The sequence below is a fragment of the Notolabrus celidotus genome, chromosome 21 (genome assembly GCF_009762535.1).
Source record: "Notolabrus celidotus isolate fNotCel1 chromosome 21, fNotCel1.pri, whole genome shotgun sequence".
Lineage (NCBI taxonomy): Eukaryota > Metazoa > Chordata > Actinopteri > Labriformes > Labridae > Notolabrus > Notolabrus celidotus.
This window is the reverse complement of record NC_048292.1, coordinates 14,813,711-14,830,127: the sequence shown is the minus strand read 5'-3', so window position 1 is coordinate 14,830,127 and position 16,417 is coordinate 14,813,711. Positions and strand designations below refer to the sequence as shown.

Sequence of the window (16,417 nt, the reverse complement as noted above, 5' to 3'; positions counted from 1 at the left end):
TTTATTGCAGTTTTGTTTTCACACATTTTGGAATGTAAACAAACAGATCAAATTCAGCCATATCCTCTTCTCTTACCGAAACATAGATCTCTCTTTTTTGGTCATAAAGCAGAGGATTAGACACATTTAAACTTTGGCTTGATGGTGGCCAAAAATGCAACTCAACTGGCCACCAAAGATACGATAATTCAAATTAGTAGGGGGTGAAATGTCCAAAGTTTAATGGAAGGTCCATCCAATAGTTGTTGAGGAATTTCAGTCAAAACAACAAATGCGATGAAATAGATGATACACCATGTGATCACTTAATCCCTCTGCTGGCCTTGAATGTCTGTTGGCATGTTTATTGGATAGGTGTTGTAGAACAATCAGCTGGAAACCCCTTATCTGTAAACTGTCAGTTGAAGCTCCCAAATTATCTAAGTCTTGATGTTACATGTTTCTACATCGCAGCAGTTCCCTTGTTCTGTAGAATTCTACCAGAACTGATAGAAGTAATGCTCTGAACACAATTTGGGAGAAACCATTGTGCTGATAAGGATGCTTTATCTGTCCAGAGACCATCCATCTCTTGTTCCTGCACTTGTTTGGTTCTAGCTCATGGGATTTCATTATGCTCAGACGATCAATCGGTGAGTCAGTCAGCTGATCATCCAGTTATCCAGTCAGTTGGAGAGTCATTCAGTAACTGAACCAGTCAGCCAGGGAAAGAAAAGTCCAGCCAGGAGAGCAGGCCCTACCCAAATCCTGATGATTTCCAGATGAGAGCCCAGACAGTCTGGCCTGCGCTGAGGACACACACACACTCTGAAAAATAAAGAAAAAATAGAGGGACAGGGGATGGATTGAGGGAGGAGACAACAGAAAAATAAAAACAGTGGAGTGGGAATGATCCTGCGTGAGAAAAAAAGAGCCAAATTCAACAGTCAGAGCATTTTCATGCAGCGTTTTGATGTCCATTTATGACTGTGATTCTGAGCCCTGAGAGACAGAGCGAGGCTGGAAGGAGCGTGTGTGTGTATGTGTGTTTGGACGTTTGTGTGTGAGGATGATCAGCATGCAGTGGTGGGCTCCTCTCATCGTTGTTTACCTGTCTACCTGCCTGGAAGCCATTCAGCACCATAGAAAAGGTAGGTGGACTTGGAGAGGCTGTGCAGACTCCTTCATGCATATATTATATCTTTATATTTCCCCTCAGCGGGCTCTGTTGTAAACATCATTTAAATCAGTCTTTTCACAGTGAATTCAATGGACTTCATCCTCAGTTAAAAAATACACGCTTATAAGAAAATGCATTATGGTTTTGGATTGTTATGCTAAATGCATGGAAGAATGTGTCTCTTTTAAGTATTTCAGTATCACAGCAACATTAGCAGAGCATTTTTCTGTGGAAAGTGACCGGGCCTGTTGTTTTTGGAGTCACTCAGAGGAAATTCCTTTCTGAAGGCTTGCATATCTTAAGATCTTTGAACAGTTTGCACGATGCTAAAGCCAGCAAAAGGGAGGAAAATATTCTGACTGATAACACTTCTGTTATTCTATTTTTGAATCTCACTAAATAAGAATGACACCAGGTTTTCCCACATGTCTGTCTCTAAAAGCTCTCTCCTCCTGCTTGTGTTGATTCCAGTGAGGAAGCTGTTAAATTGTTATTTTTGCGTGTTTTAAGTAGTTCTTATTGATTTTTTTGACCACCACCAAGAAGTGGATCAAAGTGTAAACACTGGCTGTTTGTCACCTTAGAAAGGTGCAAACATGCTAGCAAACATTTGCCTAATTACACATTTTGCACACGGGGAGCAACATAAGCTTGTTAGCACTGACCCCCAGTTGACTGTGAGGTCAATATTAATTCTCCTATTATGGAGAATGGATGCTTTACTAACTCCTGAGGGCCAATATCTGACTCTGAAGCAGACAAACAAGTCAATTATACCCCTGAGAGTAAATTGCAACAGTCAGATTGCTGATAGAAACATCCAAAACAACAAACTAAAAGAGGCTACAATAAAACAAAAAAAAGTTGAAGACAAAAAAAAATGCTTTAGAAAAAAAAACTAAAAGAGGCTAGAAGTTAAGTTGAAGGCAGAAGTAGCAAGTTGAGATTTAAAAAATGCTTAAGTAAAAACTGCAAAAAAACATAACAGCAAGCTAAAAGATGCCAAAATAAAAGCAGAAAAGTTTAAGGTAAAACAAACAAAACAACACGCCTGAAGTGGCTACATACAAAAAAGTTGAAGACACAAAAAACAAACCAAACTAAAAATAAATCTGAAGTAAGAATTGGGCCAGAAACCAAAACAACAAGCTAAAAGAGGCTAACATCAAAATAGTAATGTTGAATGTAGAAAAGGCAAAGCAAGCTAAAATACTCAAAGTATTAAAAGTAGGATCAAAGGTGCAGACACCAAAACGAGCTAAAGGTGCTTAAGTTAAAACACTACAGTTAAAGCTGGGGTTCGTAGTCAGATTAGACACACTTTTTGTTATACTGGTTAAAATGATCTTTATGTCCCGATGGCAATCAATACATAATGTGTTCTTAAAAAAGAGTGAAAAAAAAGCTGCTATCTACAGCCGGAGTAAACCTGAGAAAACACCAACCATCCCTGCCATCAGGAGCCAAAAATGAAACCAATCAAATCCTGTCCTACCGTTCTGCCCGCCTCCTGCGTACATTTCATGTTTGTTTGTGTTTTTAACTTTCACTATGATAATGTTTTGGTGCTTTCTTACCGCTGAGTCAATCAATCAATCAATCAATCAATCAATCAATCAATCTTTATTTGTATAGCGCCAAATCACAACAAACGTTATCTCAAGACGCTTTTAAAAACATAGGAGGTCTAGACAACTCTATGTCAAATTATGAACAGAGACCCAACATCAAGACAGGGTAAGACTCAGTCTGACCCCACCTTAATCCATCATGAGCATTGCACCTCACAGTATTTAGCTAGTTACAGTGGTGAGGAAAAACTTCCTTTTAACAGGCAGAAACCTCAGGAAGAACCAGACTCATGTTAGACAGCCATCATGCCTCGACCGAGTTGGGTCTAGAAAGACAGATAGAGGGGAGTAAGAGAGAGAAGTGATAGTGATGAGACGAGTCGTAGAAGCTGTTGCCGCTGGAGTCCAGCATGTCCGGATCAACTGGAGTCCAGATCGTCCGCAGCAGGAGGACGTCTACAGCAGCTCAGAGGAATCTACGAGACAATGGAGCTCAGGGACTCCAGAAAGGTCTATGGTTAGTAACTTTAATGGGACAGGCAGAGTTAAAGTAAGTGATGAGGGGGTTGGGGGGAAGGGGGTGAGCTAGGATCCCAGTGTGTCAGTGTGCAAGTTCCCCATGAGTGAGACATGAGTTGACGTAGTGCAAAACACAAACGATGTGCTGAGGACCGGTTTAGAATCTGTCACGATTACATGGTCGCGAATCAGCGGCGCTCGTGCATGTGAGCAAAGGCGTCGTTTTGGAGGAGATCCGAGGGGAGGGGGGGGTAGAGGGGGGTAGACGGAGTCCCAAGGAAAACAACAAGTTAAAGAGGCTGAAATCAAAACAGAAAAGTTGAAGACAGAAAAACTAAAACAAGCTAAAAGATGCTGCAGTTAAAGCGGTACAGATAACAGAAGTAAAAAAGAAACCACAAGCTAAAAGAAGCTTAAACCAAAACGAGCCAAAAAAGGCTAAATACAAAACAAAACATTTGAAGACAGAAAAACCAAAACAAGCTAAAAGACACTCAAGTATAAACGGTAAAGTCCAAGGAACAAAACCTGAAACAACAAACTAAAAGAGGCTAAAATCAGATAGAAAAGTTGAAAGTAGAGAAACCAAAAGAGCAAGCTAAACATGCCAAATCAATGCACTAAAGTTGCTAGCAGTGAAGCCAAAATAACACTCTAAAAAGATGCTAAAATGCTTTGTAGCATTTTGTTATTTTGGGCATTTGGAAATCAATTTGATACACTGAATTATTTTGTGGGCCAATGGTAAGTATGCTGTTTTTTGTCTCCTGTGGTAATTTGGAGAAAAGTATAACTAAAACTTAATCTTGGTACTTAGCAGAAAACTCACAAAGTCCAAATGTTGTATTTTATTTGTTGCAGGTCAAGCCCAAAAGAGGTCTGAGCTTAGCTTCAAAGTGAAGTAGAAATGAGACAAATGGAACTATTCCCCAGTTCCTCCAATCATCACCAATCTTCCAAGTTGGCTAATATCCACAGTGCCAAACCTTATCTTGACTTCCAGGCGATACTGAGTGCCTTCATTTCAGCTTAGCCTCTCATAGATTTGTCTCACAGTAGGAGTATTGATGGGGGAGTCTGTGTGTGCAGTGTTAACTCTAAATAGTACAGAAAGCAGTTCAGAATGTGCAGTTTGTTTTGATTTTAACATAATTTAGATGTAAATTAAAATGCTAAGCAGAAGATGCTCCACTGAGGCAAAGACTTAGCTCTCTTCCGTGTCCTTTTCACCTCCCTGTACGGTAAGCCGGAGGGATCCAGACGTCCGTTTTGTTATTGTTTTTGTTTGTTTCTCCCCCTCTCTTTTTTTTTTCTCTCTCATCAACACATCCCTCCAGCCAGGAATACCATTTAGCCCTGCTAATTAATGGATCTTTGTTGTTCCCTCGTCTCCTTGCAAGCAGTTAGTGGGAGATTACAAGTTTCCTGCCCGTGCATAATGACATTGGGGGAAGGCTGCCCATCCAAAGACTGATTGTTTGGAACGCTGGAGGAAAGCATGGAAGCAGGAGGAAGGAATGAACTGACTTAGAACGAGAAGCTAAGAGGTTGTCAAATTTATTCCCCTGAAATAATCAGTTCAATTTAATATTGGTGATGAATGTTAATTAGTGAATCTAGCTCTACCATTGGGAATACAGTGCAGAAACTTTGGATGAAGATTCCAGTTAAATCTTTGATACCATAAGTCCTCTCAGATTTGCAGTGTTTCCCTCTTCATATAGTCCAATACTTAATCTCAGCGTTTGCTCTCGCTAATTTGGCGCCCTCAGCAAGATTTGACGCCCCACTATTGACTGGGGGTGTAAAATATATTTATGGGGATTTGTTATGAGGAGTTACAGAGAAAAGTCAACGAATTGTATTCCCTAACATTGAGAGAGCAGTTTTTCTGCTTCAGAGTCTCATTTAATGTCATAATGCAACACAGATCCCAAACCCTGATTATATTATTTGATCCATATTTAGCTTTTTTACAAGATGCTAAGATAAGAGGACATCATGGGGCTTTTTGGAAGACAGCTCAGACCTCAGTAGGGGTGCATAGGAGGTTCTCCCCCAGGATATAAATATATTTCTTTATTTTGATGCTATTTTAAGCACTCTGGGTACTTCATTTACTTCAAAGTTATCATTAAAAATTGGAATGTAAGCCTCAAATTCACTGAAGAACAGCTTTCATACTGCAAAAACTCAAAATCTTACAAAGTGAAATTGTCTCATTTTTAGTCAAAATGTCTTATACCACATGATTTAAGATACATTTACTCAACAAGTAACATTTGAGCAAGATAGAGGGACTTGTTTTAAGACATCTTAAATATCTCCACACCTTTCTGTGTGGAGTTTGCATGTTCTCCCTGTGCATGCGTGGGTTCTCTCCGGGTTCTCCAGCTTCCTCCCACAATCCAAAAACATGCTCAGGTTGATTGATCCCTCTAAATTGCCCGTAGGTGTGAGTGTGTGCATGAATGGTTGTCTGTCTCTCTGTGTTAGCCCTGTGATAGGTTGGCGACCTGTCCAGGGTGTACCCTGCCTTCCGCCCGAAGCCAGCTGGGATAGGCTCCAGCCCCCCGTGACCCCTAACGGGATAAGCGGTCAAGATAATGGATGGATGGATCTCGTTTTGAGTTGTAATTTAGAAGAAACAAGGTTTATTTTGCATTTCATACATTTTTCAAGCTGAGGTCTTATTTGTAGAAGATGGATAATCTGGATTTAAGACAAACCCTTGATTTAAGTAAATGCATTTTATTGGAGAATCTATCAGAAAACAGCTCCACTGATGAAAGAAAGAAAAAAAGAAAAAGAAAGAAAGAAAAGTAGTTTTTTTAAGGGTGGGTTCCAGTTTTCAGGCACTGTTTCTTCTAAATCAGATAAAAATATACATCCCCAAACTACATGCACACAATGAAACACCTACTTTTGAGCATAGCTGGCTTATCCTAAAAAACAACATGACTGAATATTAGTATATCCAGCTCACTATGAGAAGACATTATATCTCAAAATGCTCAAATTAAACTTTGTAATCTTATTTCAAGTACAAGATATTCTCTCATGATGGTGCTGCTAGAAAACAACTCAAATTAAGGTGAATATATCTCAAATGAAGAAGTTGAAAATGAAATGTATTAGTGCAAAAATCTTTTTTTGAGTGAAAAAATACTAATTGTTAGCATTCCTGGCTTATTCTGAGGCACTAAGCTTTAAAAACTGGTAAAATATTGCTTAAAATAAGTTTTCCCTGCTAATTTTAAACTCACTGTTTTCTAAATATTACGTCTTATTTTAAGAAATCTTTCCAAGCTAATTTTCACTTGTTCTATTGGCAGAATTTTTTGCTTATTTCAAGGTAAAAGTACCTTGAAATAAGTGTTTTTTTCCAGTGTGTTAATGGTAACTCAAATTCTAAACTATATTTGGTTTACTGTGTTGTTAGATATTAGCCAGTGGAAGTCATCTGTTTTTCACAATATTTTATGCTCATTAAGATAAGGCTGGGCAATATCAAGACATAGGAGATATAGGCGGTCGCCTAAGGCACCACATTCTGGAGGGGCGCTGACTTAAGCCCCTCATGTTTTAAATCTGGCCCAGTATGTGATGTTCATACAGGCATGCTGCCAAACTGACATCTGTGCTCTGCTTCACTCACATTCAACGCTCCCTTCTCTCTCTGATGCTCGACCACTCACTCACTACGCACTAAAGCAGGAGGAGAGATGAAGAGTATTCAGGTACAAGAGGAAGAAAGAGGAGGGTGAGAAGTTAGCCTCATCGGCAACTTCTCATTAAAGGCTGATTTTCAACACGATGTACATTTCTCTTCATCATGATCGCTGCTTTCATTGTTTAATTAGTGAGGCAATGCACGTCTGATCTTAGTGCGTTTCTGTATGCAGACTGGCAGGCAGGCAGACAGCAGGATGGTGAAGAAAGAAAAGAGAGAGAGCAGTGTACGTGACGTTGCAGAATACAACAAGATCTTCATCTCAAAATGTGTATTTTGGAACGTATTTGATTGAAGAAATAACCAGTAAAATGAAAAAGTATAATAATACTGCAATAATATGATGTTAATTTTATAAAAAGTAGTGGTTGCTAGTGTCAGAGCAACATCTTTAGTAATTACATTTTAAATGCACTGGAAAAAATGCCCCTCCAAAAACAAGAAAAAAAACCTTTTACCTTGAAATAAGCAAAAAAATCTGCCACTGCATCACTTTGTATTTAAAGTGATGCACTTTTAAAGCATTGTTAAAGTACCTTTATTACTGTTTTGCCTGAAACACTTAAGTCACAGAGGCTTCAAAGCATCTAAAAGATATTGCTAATGCAGCATGTTTACACTTCTTTCAGTTTTTCCTTCTGTTTCTGTAAATTTGACTTATGTAGTCTAAAAATGTTATCTAGAAAGCTAATAAGATAATAAGCTAGCAGGGTTTATAAATACAGAGACATTGAGTAATAGTATGTGCCTCCACTCATCTCTTCCCAGTTTGTTCAACATTATTCTGTAGAGTATACTCCCATAAAGGTAGGTTATGATACGATTGGATGTTGCAGCACAGTTAATAGGCTAACAGCTTCCTTAAATCACTTGTGTTGTGGACTCTCCGTTCCCCTGAGGCTGTCAGGATGCTTGGCAGTTAGTCAACAGCGTGAAATCTCCTGTTTCAGTTCACTCAAGTGGAGCTGGTGTGAAAAATCAAGACAGTTATTCTTCTTCTACATGCTTTGGTATAATCGTCCTGCCAATTTCAGAGAAAAAATGTCAGAAATGTAGCTACTTCAAGTGTTTTCCTTGATTCTGATCTAATTCCAGTGCCTCCTTCCCTCCTGCCCTGCTGTGACCCTCAGCTTTCCTCACTCCTCTATCATCCCCTGACCTCCACATTCACCTGTTCCCCATGCCTTCATTCAGTCTCTCAGTATATATACGTAACCCTTCCTCTTCATACCCTGTCTGATTGTTTGTTGTGCAACCCAGCCTTGGTGTTTCAACCTTATCTTGCCTGTCTGTCCGTCTGCTTTTCTTGTTATTAACCTTTGCCTGCTTTTTGGACTCCTGGCTGGCCTGCCTTACCCTTTTTGTTCTGCTTTGCTGTCCTGGTTTCTTGCCTGTTGTGGACATTGTTTTTCACTACCGACAGAGTAAACTTTTCTATAAGCTTACCATTCTTTGCCACTGAGTTTGGCATTTTACTAGTTTTGGTAACAAATGTGAAAAGTTATAATGTTTCTTCACAGCTCAATCTATAAGAGCTTTAAAACCAGCGATTATATTTTTCTATGAACCTTCTCTGCTGGTGAAGATTGAAAAAAACACACTTCCCTGCATGCTAATGGGTTTTGGTGCCACTGAAAACAATACCAAAGAGCAGGAGAAATCCTCTGTGAATCACAGATTATTCATTTTAAATGTAAATCAACATTGAGTTAGCCTCCAAGCTGTCTTCCACCTCCGTCTCCTCCATCCTTTAGTAACATAACCCTTGCTCTAATGAGCCCACTTCCCCCTGGGTGTAGTTTTGTTTACACTGACAATGTCCCACAGAAGCTGGAGTGTCTCTAATATGACTGCACAGGCATCCCTCCTCTGCTGTTGATGGTGCATTTGGGAGTCACTCATTCAGCAAGGAGTGTAAATTTTCGAGCGTGTGATATGCACTCAAACCGTAGCAGTGCATCATTATTACAGGGAGGGAGATGGTCTTCAGTCGCTGTTGAATTGTTAATGGAGATAAAGTTGGCAGAAAATATTTCAACACGTTAATCAGGAAAGAAATGTCTGTGCGATAAATATTTAACTGGAGAAAGTTAGCTTAGCGCGGCATGAACAGTGCAGAGCAGAAATGGTGCTCATGTTCGTGTCAACACAAGATCTTGAACATTGTGTTATCTCTCCCTCCCTTCTCTGTACGTTAAAGGTGTAGCTCTGGGCCTCAGTGCAGCAGCAGGTGATTGGACACACCTGTGCCTGATTGGCAATCAGGAGTGGGGTATATAAGCAGGAGGCAGCTAGCGCTGGTGGGCCTTTGGTTACGTGTGTGTTTAGCTGTGTTCCTGAGACTAGTGCCTACTCCTTCTTTAGAATGAGTGTGTTTTTCCTTGAGGCCTTTGAATGCAGGTCCAGCCATTACACAAACGGGTCCATCAGTCTTAACATACCGTTATGGAACAGCCCATTTGGCCGTAGCGTTAGCCGCATGCAAGACTGCAAATAATTGGCCAATTAACTAATTGCACCATGAAAGCGAGGTTGGTGCAAAACGTCATATGTCCAGGGAACCTCCTGGAAAACCCCTATCCAACAAATTCAAATTGCACTGCCTGCTACGCATAAACAACAATAAACATGGGGCGCTGGTGGCTTAGCGGTCTAAGCGCCCCACATACAGAGGCTACAGTCCTTGCTGCAGGGGTCGCCGGTCAACCATTTCCTGCATGTCTTCCTCCGCTCTCGACTCCCCATATTTACTCTCTTCAGCTGTCCTGTGGAATAAAAGCAAAAAGCCCCAAAAATATAACTTAAAAAAAAAAAACAGTGGTACTGGTGTGACTGAGACAAGATCAAGACAAAATACATTTTCTGTGGAAGAAATGAAAATTTTATTACAAGAATATAGAATTAACACACAGCTGTTATCAGCAAGTCAATCGTCAAAGATAACAAACAAGGAGAAAGGGAAAGTTTGGCTGAGGATCTTGAACCAGGTAAATGCGTGTGGTGTTACTAAGTGCAAAGTAGAAGACCTAAAAGAAAAGATAATGTCTACGCATATTTTGTCTTGTCCGCCATCCTTTAAACAGCCTAACAGCTGCGGTAATCCTGCCGTTAGCACCTGTAATCTGGCTCATGCATACCGCTAATTGGTTGTTGTTTTTTTCACCATTAGTACAAACGGCCCGTTTTCATCACTAATGGTGCGTACGTGCCCGGAATGTTTTGTATTTACTTGCTCAATTTGCATGACAAAATGACGCGTACATGTGTGCCCGGTTACAATTTTTTTACAGGTGGGGTTCCCTTCAAACGCTGCTCCAGTCAGTTCACAATAAACAGGGTGAAGCTCGTTATGCTAAAGGAGGCAGGGCTAGCTTGCTACTACAACAGAATCAAGTAACAGACAGAGGTTTCACAAATTACCAGATAATCCGACCTCCTCACTCACTTCCCTCACAGTGAGCTCCTGTTTATTCCTGATCTCATAAAAGAAGGTAGTGTTACAAAGTTTGGGGAAGCTTCAGTACAGTAATGGAGATATGGTGAAAGAAGTGAACAATAGAGAATGTGTGGTGAATTCTGATCCAGATGATCTGGCTAGGATTGAAATGCTTCTAGATAGTTTGGATTGGACGGGTTTTATGTGAGGTTTCAAGCAAATTTTTCATCTATTATCACACCAAGGAATTTGTGTACCTGTACTCTTTCTATGTTGACACCCTCTATCTGTACCTGAATGCTGTGGTTTGATTTACTGTTTCCAAGTACCAAGATCTCTGTGCTAGGTTCAGCAGTTGCTGGCTGTTACACTAGGCTAAATCAAAACTCTTTTCATTCCATGATTATTAGTTTATATATATTTTTATTGTCTTTGGCATTTAGCAAGTTACAGTGTCATGGACAAACCTCCTTTTAACAGGCAGAAACCTCGAACGGAACCAGACTCATGTTAGACAGCAATCTGCCTCGACCGTGTGGGAGTTAGAAAGAGAAATAGAGGAAGATGGAGAGAGAGATGATAGTGTTGAGACAGATAGAAGTACTTGTTGAAGCTAGAGTCTGGCACGTCTACTGCAGCAGGCAGTCTACAGCAGCGATCCAGATGAACCTACGAGACAAGGGAGCTCAGGGACTCTGGAAAGGTCCATGGTTATTCATTTTAATGGGACAGGGAGAATTAAAGTAAGTGATGGGCAAACATAGGAGAGAGAGAGGATCCCTGTGCGTCAGTTCCCCTGGCAGTCTAAGCCCATAGCAGCATAACTAAGAGCTGATCCAAGCCTGAGCCAGCTCTAACTATAAGCTATATCAAAAAGGAAATGTGTTTTGCCTTGTTCACTATGTAACAATGGCTGCAATCTGGAACTTTAGAATCACTTTTCCTCAAGCTCTCCCCTTATGTTTGAGGTAATATGTGGATTACACAGCTGCTCCATGTTGATTTGTTTAGGTTTCCTGAAACTATAACATTACGCTACAGAGATAATCATTACATTGTGAATGGTGTCTGCGCTGTGAAAGCAAAGCTTGAGCTGTGCCTGGCAGCCACCCAAACAGGAGGCAGGTACATGGGGAGATCAGTCAGTGCGTGCGGCTTTGGCTGGCCTAACAAACGCTATGAAGCTGAATGTTTCTCTCTGGCGAGGCTGCAGGCAGCTGGTGTCGATCATTACGGGAGGATTGGCGAGTCAGCGCAGCGTAGACGCCGCTGTAGGGCTGCAGGACAATTGGATCGACATTCAGATGAAGCCCAGTGTTTATACTGTACACCTCATTGAGATCTGTGTGTGTGATCTGTGTTTTGGCTGACACGCTGAGCTGAGCGCTGGATGGCATGTGGAAAAATAGAGGATGGAATCTGGAGGCGCTCAAAGGATGGTTTAGCTTAGTTATTGTGCCCTTGTGTAATCTTTTTTGTGTAACTTAATTTCCTGAAACTGTGTCACAAAATTTGTCTCGGAGTCTCACACATTAGAGGTTGTCATAATATGTTCACATTTGAAGAGCCTGGAGTACAATAACAGACAAAATAAAAACGCTAAGGACAGGGAAATGTGGATGGACTTACTTTGCATTCCCTGCTTTCTTCTGCCGTCCTTTTTATTCCTTCTTTGTTTCATCCTGACCTCCCAAAGACTTCCCAACACCAGAGGGAATATCTGAACTCACCCAAGGCTGTTATGCAAAAATGGGAATGCAAATATAGTGTTGTAAGATCACATTGGTTCATAAATCATTCTTGAAACACAGAAATGTCCTTCTGACTTCATTAACAATTTAGCCTTATCTGACTTTTGCATTTCAAGTCAGGGAACTAAAATATGTCTCTTGAAGGGGAAAAAATTGAACTTTCTTCACTTATTATGAAAGAATGATGCCATAAGATTAAAGGAAAGAGGGGAGTAGTGTAATAAGAAGTAAAATGTTCTCTGAAAAGTAAAAGGTTTATCAAATTTAAACTACAACTAAATCCACTTAGAATTAAAAAGGTCTGTTGTTGAATTCAGAAACCTGGAAGTGCTGTGTTTACTTGATCATACATATGACAGATTGACAGTAAGGGCCTGTGTCCACTACTAGCATTTTTTGCACTGGCAGCACACAGGACCTCGATTTCAGAGCACTTCTCACCAGCACTTGCTGCTGCTATAGGTTGCGAAAGTTCCACTTCCTTTAGAAGTCACCATAAAAAGTGTGGTTTGCTTCTCCTCTGGAAGGACCTCTGTCATTGTCACTGATAAAGTTGATATCAGAAGTCCTACCGTTGCTTGATTTTGATGGGTTGGTGAAAAAGAAGTGACAGTTACGAGTATGGCAGTGTTCCGAAAGCTAAGCATTAAAAAACACTTCACATTTACAGACAAATTTGCACTTGGGAGGCTGAGTGCTTAAAAAATGCTGTATACAACAAGTAGATGCTGCCAGAGCAAGACATGCTGTTAGTGGAGACAGGCCCTAATCACCAAAGTCTTCAGTCGCCCTCACCTCTGTTGAGCATTTTAGCCTCTTTAAGCCTGTTGTGTTGGTGTTACAGCAGACAAATAGCTTCAGTCTCACAAGCTTTGGCAGCTTGCAGCAAAAGAGTAGCCAAAAACCTAGTGTATGCTAGCTAGCTTCCCAACATCAAACAGCAGGGCAACAAAGTTAGCAGCTAGCTGGTCAGCACTGAGTAACACTAACTAGCAAAAGAGCAGGATAAGGTCGTGTGTCCACTGTCGCCGTCTTTTGAGCTGGGAGCGCCCATAACCTCAGTTTCGGAGCAGAAGTCCCTCCCCTTCTTGATTCTGATTGGTCGGTGATAAAGAAGTGACATTGATGAGCACAGCAGTGTTCCAAAAGTTGAACTGAGTTCAACTGAGAGCGCTCAGAGTGCTGCAACAAAAATCAGCTGATGCTGAGAGCATTTTTGCGCTGAGGGTGCTGAGCGCTGAAAATGCTGAAGCACATTGAGTTTGAATAGAAAACTGGAGCTGCAAGCACCAAGAACGTCAGCAGTGGACACGCCCCCTAAGTATCTTGGGTGTTAATGGCGACCAAGTGTGAGTCAAAGATACAATCTGAGTATTTAACTCAGATTTCATTAGGTGTTATAAAATGTATTTTAAAGAAGGTCAAAGTTACTTTGTGTTTCCATCTGTTAGCTAGTTTCAAGCACTTTTGGATGTTACAGCTGGTTCTGCTGACTCCATTGGAAAAACATTTGTATTTAAGGGTGTACTGAGTGTAATTATGAGGCATGTTTTATTTACCGATGGGCAGATCCAGGTTACAATTTCTCTTTTCATGTTAAAGCTAAACAGAGATAACTGCCCACTGTCGCTAGCTTAATATTTCACAGACAGATGTGAGAGGTGTATCTGTTAAAAAAAAAGTAAAAAATGACTAATTTAATGCTTCTTTAAACACTCTATGCATGCATCATGTTCTAATCCAGAAGTTAGTACTTCTCCTGAAAAATAACAATTCTCTCCAGCTTCAACAGCTCTCCCCCGAAAAAAGAGGAAATAAAAGCAAGTCATTTCAAATGAAACACTCCAGTAAAGTAGCAGTGCCTCAAAATTGTAATGTTTTACTCCTGGATTATAGCTGTGCAACCATTTGGAATTGCCTCTGGTTATCACCTCCTGTAAAATATGGGTTTTATGGTATTTTATCGTAGAGATTTGGCCTCAGCCACCGTGTCCCCAAGCAGAGAGCGTGAGGCTTCATTCCAGCTTTATCAGGACACCTCAGATTACGGGGTCCCTCATCTGCTTCACATATGAACTCCCTTTGAAATCTGACCAAATGAGGTCAGCAGCACCCTCCTGTGAGCACAGATATCACACCTCAGGGTGCACCAGCCACCGCCACTTGTAAATATAGAAGCATGTGTGACTCTGGTCGAAGACCAATTACCCTAAGCGTGGCTGAAGCCAGATTCTATCTCACCTGCATAATATTTGAGCAGTAATGTATCTGTGTTTATGCGACCTCTGGCCCACCCAGCGGCTTGTAGAATTTTCTGAATACAACGGAGATCCTCTAATCCAATTTCCTGTCCCTGTGTGTTGCAGCTCTGTATCCAAATGCATACAGGATAAAGCGTGGGACATATTCGCTGATCAATCCAACGTTCCAGCGATCCATGGAGGACGTCAACCTGCTGTTTGAGGTCAGTTTGGATCCTGTGGGACGTAATATTTCATCATTTATTGGTTCAAAGCTGGAAACCAGTTTAGATATTTTGGGAATGTGCAAAGAAATCAATCCAAGTTTCATATCTTTGGTCCATCTAACACCGCTGAAATGTTAAAAAAACGAGAACACTGTGCACTGCTGCAGGATAATCAGGAGCAGAAGAGAGGATGTGTGGTTTTTATAATTTCTCATCTTGACACATTTATGATTTGGTATGAAAAATTAAATGTGTTGAAATTAATCTTTGCATAGATTTCCAACTACTGCTGGAAACGACTGATTAGTACCATCATCCTTTCACCCATGAAAGTAAATGATTTAGAAAAACTGTGAACGCATTTCATTTCTTTGTCTGACTTTGTCTCTCAGATCCTTCTCGCTGGAATGCAGATCCAAGATGGCGACCACACCATGTTCATCCCAGACGAGGAGCTGGCCTCCATGAGTAGCGTGAAGAAACTGGAGGTCATCTGCGAGGACGTCCTTCCGAGGAAGCTCACTGAAATCAGACGACTAACGGCAGAGCTCGCCCAGCGCGGGCGCCCTCTGAGCCAGGAGGACTTTGAGAGGACTGTGCTGACTCTGGTGTACAGCGCTCAGACAGTGGCTCGGGTCGGGGACCAGCGGCAGAGGGAGGCGTGGACGGACTCTGTGACGGAGTTGTTCAAAGCCATTCAGAAAGATCTCAGGCTGTCAATTTAGCCTTCCTTCAAATACCAAACTTACAGTGTTGGTGGTTGAGTGCATGTTCAAAGAAGCCAGAGTGGTGGTCTGTGTATGTTCTATGTCAGGAAACTTAAAACACACAACGTCCTATTTCAATACCACTTTGAAGGTGTCTCAAAAACTAAATGATATGCACAATATGTACCATGACAATCTGCAATAGACAAACATGAAGAAGCTGAAGGTTATTTGTGCTGGATTCAACCTAGAGACTGTACCTGAGGAGGCAAAGTAGCCAAACAAGTGTCTTCAACCTGCATTCTAGCTAAAGGCCAGCAGGGGGAGACTCCTATGGTTGAAAATGAAACAGAGGATAATTTGACCCTTCTCCTGATTTGATTTCTGACCTCAGTTAACATTTCCTTTTTGATTTTAAGGTCTCAATCACTTATTTGGAATCTTCTGGAAAACATCATGTCGTTCATTCCATAACTCATGGTTCCATTTAGAGTAAAATAGATGATAATGGGTGGGATGCTTTAGGGCAGTTGTTCCCAAAGTGGGGGTCGCGAGACACTGTTTGGAGGGTTGTGAGATGCCTTCCAAAAAAATACTAAAAATTTAAAATTTCTATCAATTGCAAACATATATACAACAATTGTAGATACATTTTAGATTAAATCATGTAAATAAAAAACGTCATCAATTTATGTCTTTACTTTGTTGCATGACCCTTGACGATGTTATGCTGCTCCTAGCTTTTTTTTAAATTACAAATAAATACAGCTCTGAAAAAATTTAAGAGATCACTGTAAATGTTCTGTTTCTCTGATTTTACCATTTATAGGTATGTGTTCCAGCGAAATTAACATTTTAGTTTTATTCTATAAACTACTGACAACAGTTCTCCGAGAGCATTTATTTGAAGAAAACTACAAAAATTCTAAATAATAAAAAAAGAAGCAGTGTATTCAGACCTCAAATAATGCAAATCAAACTAGTTCATATTAATTTTTAAACAACACAATACCAATGTTTTAATTCATGAAGAGTTCAGAAATCAATATTTGGTGGAATAACTCAGCTCTGGTG

At 40.6% G+C, this 16,417-nt stretch overlaps 1 protein-coding gene across 1 annotated transcript; it reads left to right on the top strand.

Annotated features, from left to right (window-relative positions):
• The first annotated feature begins 1,052 nt into the window (after positions 1–1,052).
• Positions 1,053–16,131, top strand: LOC117805247 (protein FAM180A). Its single transcript, XM_034673911.1, has 3 exons — positions 1,053–1,130; positions 14,536–14,633; positions 15,029–16,131. The coding sequence occupies exons 1-3, from the start codon at positions 1,058–1,060 to the stop codon at positions 15,359–15,361; spliced, it is 504 nt and encodes a 167-aa protein (XP_034529802.1). The 5' UTR covers positions 1,053–1,057; the 3' UTR covers positions 15,362–16,131.
• Positions 16,132–16,417: the final 286 nt, after the last annotated feature.